This window comes from Chlamydotis macqueenii, chromosome 25 (genome assembly GCF_036417535.1).
Source record: "Chlamydotis macqueenii isolate bChlMac1 chromosome 25, bChlMac1.mat, whole genome shotgun sequence".
NCBI lineage: Eukaryota > Metazoa > Chordata > Aves > Otidiformes > Otididae > Chlamydotis > Chlamydotis macqueenii.
The window spans coordinates 1,851,399-1,859,219 of NC_141580.1; the positions used below are offsets into that span (position 1 = coordinate 1,851,399).

Below are 7,821 nucleotides of genomic sequence, written 5' to 3' on the forward strand. Positions count from 1 at the left end.
CCCCTGCTGGTAACTGGCTGAGTCATAAATGGACTGAGCGTTGGGACTCCGGAGCCAACAAAAAGTAGAAGAGAGTAAGATGGAATCTCTTCATAACTTCTCAGCCTGACCTTCACGTTTTGCACTTGCAGGGCTTTGTCTAAGGCACTTAATAAACTAATCTCCCACTCAACTGATCTCCCTTCCTCTTCTACGCAGAGACAGACCCGTCGCATCTGCTAAGGGAGGAGCAAACCACAAGCATTCCCTCTAGCAACTCCTTGGCAAGTCAGCCCGGACTCAAAACATTACACAGCGAGCGTTCAAAGCACCGAACACCTTGGCTGCAGAGGGGGTGTTTTACGCTTTACAAGAGCTTCTCATTTTGGAAAATGTCATTATCACAAAACTATTGGTTGCCTACAGCAAGAGAAATAAAGACAGATCAAACACACAGGACTAAAAAGAACAAGGTAGTCTTTTTTTATTTAACTAGGTTTGCACCCTTCCAATAAACTGGAGAATGCTCAAAAAAAGCAGAGAGACAAAGTCGTAGCAGAGCCGGTGAAGCCCAGACTGTTGGTAGAGAACCTGGGCACTGTGCTGTAATTCTCTGAGACCTCTAAACTGCTCATAGATGCACATGCTACCACAGAACGCTTCCTTCTTTGAATAAGCAAAATATAACTTGCCAGCAGTAGTTACAGCTTCCTGCACAGCCGTGCCCTAGAAGTTATGCAGGATCTGGATAAAGCAGAGTTCTGTCAACGCTTTGTACGCTACTTGTTACTTGAAGACAGAAAAACCTTTCCTGACGCTTCACCAGAAATTCAAGCATTGCTTCTGAAGACACTTGCACTTTTATTAAAAAACAAAACCAAACACTACAAAACATAATGATCCCTCTGCAAAAGGTGCCCCGAAGAGGAGCTACCATTTCTCATAGGAAAAAGTTAACACAGAGGATGAAACCTGTATTGGATCCTAACCCAGTTCCTTTGGGGTTTACCTGTCTTTATTTAGAGAGACAGCTGAACTCGAGCAGGAGCATGCGCCAAAAGCCACCAGGCAGGCTTCCCAAAAGGTGGCAACCAGTCTGGCGCTGGGGAGAGGTATTACAGCAACCCTCCTGGCAGCTCAAAGCTGGGGACCTGTCTTGTGGCAGTGTTGTTAAAACTCTCCCAGAAGAAAAGCTGATTTGAAAATAGCTTCTTGAATTGCTTGTGTAGCCTCCTCTGATCTCGGAGTACGCGAGGTCTGGAGAGAAGACAGCAAGCTGTCCACAGAAATGCAAGGATTCGGACTCAAGGTAGGCACAAGAGCTGCCTTTGTTTGAAGAAACTCTTATTGACTAAGAGTTGGAGGTGCAGCAAGAACCAAGCTGGAGCCAGACCAGGAATAGGCTTTAGAGCTAAAGTGGGTCAGGGGAGCCTGCAGCAATCAGGAGAGAGAAAATCTCCTTTCTTTTCTTTCCTCTTGGCAGACTGATCTCTAAATCTGTGCTCTGAATACAGACGAGTTGGAGATATTGGTAAAGACAGATCTTGGCTTAGAGAACAGACCCTACGAAGCTCCCAGTGTCATTCCTTCTGCTGGTGATCTGGGCTGCTGTGGAGTGGGGAAGGGGACAGGCTCGCGGCTTTGAGCAAGAGCTCCCTCGAAACTCTGCTGCCTTCTTTTCAATGGTTAGGGAAAAAATAATAATGACGTCTTGTTTCATTTTTAAGACCCTGTTTCTCCTAGAGCTACAACCTCGACTCAGAGCAAAACAGAGAGATCAGTACAGGAGGAGCAGTCTTCCTAGCACGCGCACAGAAGAGGCAGTTTGGCTCGAGGTGCTGTAAATATCACCGGCAACAGACCGACAGCACAGCGGAGAAACGCTGCTGCTGTCGCGCCCCCTCAGTTTCTGATCACGTACTTTCTCGAGAGCTTTACCGGTGTAGAATTATTGCTAATAAGCAATTCTCCTTCTGCGGAATCACAAGAAGAGTGATTTCCCTTTGGTTTGCAGCACGCGCTCTAGAACAGCGTAGTGGTTTGTAACAGCAGTGACTCAAATGCTCTCAACAGGCATCATGTTTGAACAGAAATTCCACAACTATCGCGAGGAAGCGACGGCTGAGGCAGTACGTGATTCATAATGCATTTCTCAGGCGTTTGCATTTGCGCAGCGACAGGGGAACCGGCTCTATTCCAACACTAGATTACTGATTTAACAGAAGGGAAAACCAGCCTGCAAAACTAAGAACTGAGAGCTCACCTAGAATCATTTGACTGCTTTTGGTTGCCGAGTTTGAGAACTGGTTAAACTTAAGACAGTGCTAAGAGACGGAGGAGCACGAGTCCTAGAAATACAGAGAAAAGACGGTTTTATGATTAAGATGCACAAAAGAGAATTACTTCTTCTCTCTGCCGCAGTCTTCGTGCACAAGTCATGCAATTTCTCTGCTCCCTTTTATAAAATGGAAATAGTACTGATTACCTTAGAGATACTGGGAAGGATAACTGTCTGCAGGGAAGCCACGATCTCCGCCCGGTAGCGGGTGCCAGCACGGGGAATTCATCAGGCAGCGTTCATGGAGTCAGGTCACAGGAGCTTTTCCTTCAGAACTCTCTACTGCGTGTTTGTTTGCTACTTACCGCTCGCCCTTTAAGACAAGGTACGTTAGCAAAGAGGGGAAGGTGACAGAAAAACGCTTTAATAGCCTCGGGTTTAATTTTGCAAGAAACGTGGTGTTTCAGTAGAACTATAGGATAGTGAGACAGATTAAATGAAAACCCAGTTTGAGGCCAAAAAAGTTGTGAGAAACACTGGAGGTGTGGGGGGAGCAGGGGATGGAGAGAGACTTACAACAGCCGCTTAGGAAAGAGATCAAGATCCCATCTGGAGGGGCAAAAGGCCAAAGCCACGGAACAGATGGAGACCAAGCGACAGCTGGTGCAAACATGCTTTCATGTGTAAAGTTTGCTCTTCGGAGAATTTTGCTCTCCCACTCCGAAGGCATCATTACGATAACAGCTCCTCCCCACGGGGCACCGGGGAGCTGGCCTGCGCTCAGCAGCGGCTGTGCGGGAGCTCGCCGTGATGGTGGTTAATTAACAGGGGCCCTTTCAACATTTAGAAGCCGCTGTCACACCACCTTGGCACGGTTTTAGCAGCAGAGGGTCCCGTTCCTTCGTCAGCAGGGGGGATGAAAAGAATTAATTTGGGCCCCGTTGGTTAAACAGGTTTCCTGTAAACTTTTACACACGCCAAGAGTTGCTTCTGTCTGAGTGGGGCTCAGAGGAAGGATCTGATGCCCCTCGGTGTTTACAGACATTATCTGAACGAAGAACGTTCAACCGGCTGCTTCACCAGCGCAGTTCTGGAAAAATCATACAATCAAGCAGAAGAGGGGGTTGTCTTCAACACAGGCATTTAATCCAGGGACCTTTCCAGGCAGCACCACAGAACTAACATAATTCTAGACTCGCCCTCTCCTTGGAGAGAGGCTGCTGTTTCTCCCCACGATCAGCCAACGACACTGACATTAAAGTTCTGACAAAGTGGCCCTTGTCACTTTTTCTTTAATAAAGATATGAAGGTTTTTTTTTTTCCTGTTAAGGCAAGAATTTAATCCTGCTGCTAGGATCAAGTAATGCAGCTTTGATTACAGAAAAAAAAAAAAAAAAAAAAAGCTTAAGTACAGTTAAAACTAAATTATTACACTTTAAAGACAATTCAAAATTAAAAAACTAAAACAAACAAAAAAATCCACAAACGCTCCCCTTCTGATTACCTATCCTGAGTCCAGTTTCATCACAGATTCTGAGGTACAAGACAATAAATTAAAAGTTCATTCCAACTGCAGAGATCAAACTTTTCCTCAATGCGATGTCTTCTTTATTCCCTTCCCAAATTTGGCATCGAGTCCAAGGCCTGCAAAGAGAGAAAATAACCCATGTGGACAGAAGACTTCTTCACATCCTTTAAACGAACACAGTGCAAGGAACTTTGTGAACAATCAACTCACCCACACCATTTACTAACGGTCTCTCAGAGGCAGTGTGTGTGGGGGGGGCGGGGGGGGAAAGAAAAGACCGAATAGATCTGCTAGAAATCACGTTCCTCTTTCCCTGCACCGGTAAGGCTACTAACACGTTCTTCCGTCAAGGGTGTTCTAAAACAATTAGATGTTTCGGACCAGCATCTTCTGCTAGCTCTCCCCTCACTACACATGGTCTCTAAGTTCCGAGGGAAAGGCCGCAGGTGCGGCTGCCCAGACTCACCCAGGAACACCAGGACGGTCCCCACCCACTGCATCGTACTGATGGGGTTGGCAAACAGAATGACGGACGCTAAAATGGTGAAGAACTTGCGGGTTGTGGTGATGATGGAACAAGTCAGAGGTCCGAAGTATACCACAGTCATGAAAATAAAGCTCTGTAAAACACCAAGCAGACGCCTTTAGTCACTCTGACTGGAAAAGGTACCGCACGGATTTTCAGATACCAAACCACTGAGCCAGAGCCGAAATAATCTTATTTCAAGTCCTGATTCTCTACGTACAAACTTAAACCAGTCCTACTCTGAAGGCAGCCTGTACAGAAAACGCACAACAGCCAAGGCAACGGAACGTGAGGCCGCCTTACCTCCCAGCGAAGCCTGCGGAACAAGGGAAGCGTACTTACCTGACCCAGGGCGCTCGTCAGGCCGAACAGCAGGATGTTGTAAATGATGCTGGGGTAGCGTTCCGTGAAACTCAGGAACTCCCAGAGCTCTCCAGTGAACAGTATCCCTGGAAGATCGGGATGAGAAGCAGGAATTAGGAGCCCAGAGGCAGCTGCCTGCGTAGCGTAACTCCAGTTTACGCTCGTAACCCAGGAGGGGCTGCCTAGAGCAAAGACTAAATTCCACGCACAGAGAACAGGAAAAAAAGTGATCACCTTCCTAGTTAATTAATGAAAGAAGCAATCATTAACAGCAGATCCAGTTCTGACAAAACAGTCCCCAGCAATTAGAGGTGCTGCTCCTTAACCGGAGCAGAAAGCTGCACCGCTGCGGTTTGATTCTCAGCCCCCGGGTGGGAGCCCAGGCGGGCAGGGCTGCAGCGCAACCTGCGCTCCGCGTGGAGCGGTGGCCTCTGGTGGGCGTGGGGAGAGCTACGCGAACAACCCCGACCTTTCAGATACACACAAACAAAACCCACCCAAACGCACCCCCAAAACGAAACAGAGTTATTTGCAAAAAGCGTCCTAGGCCCCTTTCTGGAGCACGGCGCAGCGTCTCTCCGCACGGGCTGTCCCGACGCGGCGGCTCCGGTTTTTGCAGCAGGTCCTTACCCGCCCCCAGGAACAAGGTGGACCACAGATTAACGTTCAGCATCATGTGGTTGGAACCCGTTTGGTAGTGAGCTCTCATGTGGTCCTGAGACACGCCGGTCAGCCCGTCCAGGGTCAGTGACAGCAGCTGAGAAGAGAGGAGAGAGAGATAAGAGAAAGCAAAGCAAACCTTCCTTCTTTATGTCTTCTCCGTGGCAAAAATCTTAATCCTTCTCTTTTTTTACATCCCAGCCACCTACACAACAGCAACTAGAATCATGGAATGGTTTGGGTGGGAAGGGACCTTCAAAGCCCATCCAGTCCAACCCCCCTGCCAGGAGCAGGGACATCTCCAACCGGATCAGGTTGCTCAGAGCCTCACCCAGCCTCCAAACAATTCTGTGGCCTCCAAACACACGCTACGAGGGATGCACGCGTGCTCACGCGCGGATCTCACACCCCAGCTTCAGCAGTGCACCCCTCAAACCCCGGTGTCCTCCTGCAGAAGTTTCGACACCGGCTCCAGGGTACGTCTGAGGTACAAAGGACGCGGCCTTATCTGCCTCGTAACCGCCGGCCTCACCCCTGCCGGGGTTACCCGTGCGCTGGCAGCGCTCACCAGAAGGAGCTCTCCGTAGCCAAAGACGTGGTCATCGCTTCCGGCCGCCTTCTTCGGTTTGTACAGAAACAAGGCCACGCCTGCCACTATCAAGAGGACGCAGAGGTACTTGGCCGGGGGGTACTTCTTCCGCAGCAACGTCACTCCTAAAAGCATGACTGCAGAGAAGCAACGTCACAAACCGCTCCCAGAACCCTCCCGCGGGATTTTATCTTGGCCCAAGAGACCAGGACAGAAATAAAACGCCACGTGCGCTTCCCGTGGCAGAGCGGGCAGAAGGGGAGAGGCGCTGTTGTGAGGGCACGAGAAATCCACGCCAACGTACAAGAAGAAACGTGGAATTTGCTTACCTGGAATGGGCTTACAAGATTTGCCCAGGACCTGGAAAAGACAGGCAGCGTTAGCCACCCGCGAACCACCACCCGCCCGCGGGGCGACCGCACGGGCGCAGGCCGCCCCGGTGCACCCCTCCGACAAAACACGGCAGGTGCTTCAGGAAAAGCCGGCCGAGAGCTGCCCCGCGGGGAGACTGCCACATCCGCGGTGAGGGCGTCGGAAACCCTCTCACGCCCTCCAACATCAGCACCGCCAACCCCCAGTCAGCGGACTCCCGTCGTTTCTGGGGACTGCCGTTCCCTTTCTGGAACGGCCTGAGCCCTCTTAGCCCCGCTGCGCACACCCCGTGCTGACGGAAACACGGCGGCACAGCCCCACAGGAAAATCAGCGTCGCAATCCCAGTCTCCCTCCACGCCATCCCCGAGGGCCGTGCCCGCTTTTGGGGGGGTAACAGCGCCGAGCCGGGCGTTAACGGCGTCCCCCCCACCCCGCTCCACCTGGGTCGGGTAGCTGACGAACTGCAGGGCCGAGTTGCTGGAAACCATGGCGCCCAGGTAGGAGAGCGAGCAGGCGGCGTAGAGCCAGCTCCGCGTGCGGTCGCCTCTGACGGAGTCGAAGAACCGGATCACTGCAAGGGAGGCGGAGGAGAGGGGGGTCAGGAGAGCCGCGAGCAGCCTCGAGAGGGGCGAGGGACGGCCGGCGCCGGGGCTCTGCCCGAACAGCGGCAGCGAGCGACCGGTGAAACGCCCCGGAGCTTGCGGGGCGGCCCCCGCGGCCGGACTCACGGAGCTTGGCGAAGGCGGCGTTGATCACGCACTGGATGAACACCAGCGTCAGCGCGTACTTGAACTTCTCCTCCTTGGCGCCTTCCCCGTACCGGCCCCGCGTGCTGCGAGAGCGGGGCGCGGTCAGACGGCGGCGGGGCCCGGCCCCGCTCCCCCCGGCCCCGCTCCCCCCGGCCTCGCTCCCCGCGACCCCCGGCCCCGCTCCCCGGCCCCGCGACCCCCGGCCCCCGGCCCCGCTCCCCCCAGCCCCGCTCCCCGCTCCCCCCGCCGCCCCGGCCCCGCTCCCCCCGCTCCCCGGCCCCGCTCCCCCCGCCGCCCCGGCCCCGCTCCCCCCGCTCCCCGGCCCCGCGCACATGCTCTCCTGCAGGATCCCGTAGTAGAAGTAGCAGGCGAAGACGCCCAGGAAGCAGACGGGCAGGCGGAGCCGCTCGGGCAGGGCGGCGCCGTTGGCGCTCGCTCCCATGGCGGCGGCGCGGCCGCTCAGCGCCGGGCCCAGCTCCAGCGCCACATCCCGCGGCGCGGCCGGCGGCGGAGCGGGCTGCCTCATACGCCCGGCCTGCGCCCGCCCGCCGCTCAGGACCCGCCCGGCGCGGCCCCGCCCGCCCGCCGCGCTGCCGGGTCCGCCGCGGGGCTGAGGCGAGCGGGCAGCGCGGGGAAGCGGCCGGGGCCGGCCGGGAGGGGCGCGCCGAGACCCCCCTGGGGCCAGCGCGGGGCCGCCCCCGCCGCGGCTCGGCGGCGCGCACGGCCGCGGGACGCCCCTCGGGGCAGGCAGCGCTCAGGGCAGCCCCGGGCCGGGG

The 7,821-nt window shown here is 54.5% G+C and overlaps 1 protein-coding gene across 3 annotated transcripts; it reads right to left on the reverse strand.

The window, feature by feature from the left end:
- Window positions 1-439: 439 nt before the first annotated feature.
- On the reverse strand, window positions 440-7,586 carry SLC35B1 (solute carrier family 35 member B1). Of its 3 annotated transcripts, XR_015261082.1 has the most exons (12): window positions 7,378-7,586; window positions 7,025-7,128; window positions 6,737-6,867; window positions 6,253-6,283; window positions 5,903-6,060; window positions 5,305-5,431; window positions 4,654-4,760; window positions 4,252-4,405; window positions 3,762-3,901; window positions 2,834-3,347; window positions 2,465-2,630; window positions 440-2,327 (listed from the first exon to the last, which is right to left on the reverse strand). XR_015261082.1 is itself a non-coding variant. In XM_086766414.1 (9 exons), the coding sequence occupies exons 1-9, from the start codon at window positions 7,569-7,571 to the stop codon at window positions 3,849-3,851; spliced, it is 1,059 nt and encodes a 352-aa protein (XP_086622540.1). In that variant the 5' UTR covers window positions 7,572-7,586; the 3' UTR covers window positions 3,382-3,848. The 3 variants fall into 3 exon arrangements, 1 of the variants encoding a protein (XP_086622540.1); XR_015261083.1 differs by lacking the exons at window positions 440-2,327; window positions 2,465-2,630; window positions 2,834-3,347 and adding an exon at window positions 3,382-3,626; XM_086766414.1 differs by lacking the exons at window positions 440-2,327; window positions 2,465-2,630; window positions 2,834-3,347 and having other exon boundaries at window positions 3,382-3,901.
- Between the last annotated feature and the right edge of the window lie 235 nt (window positions 7,587-7,821).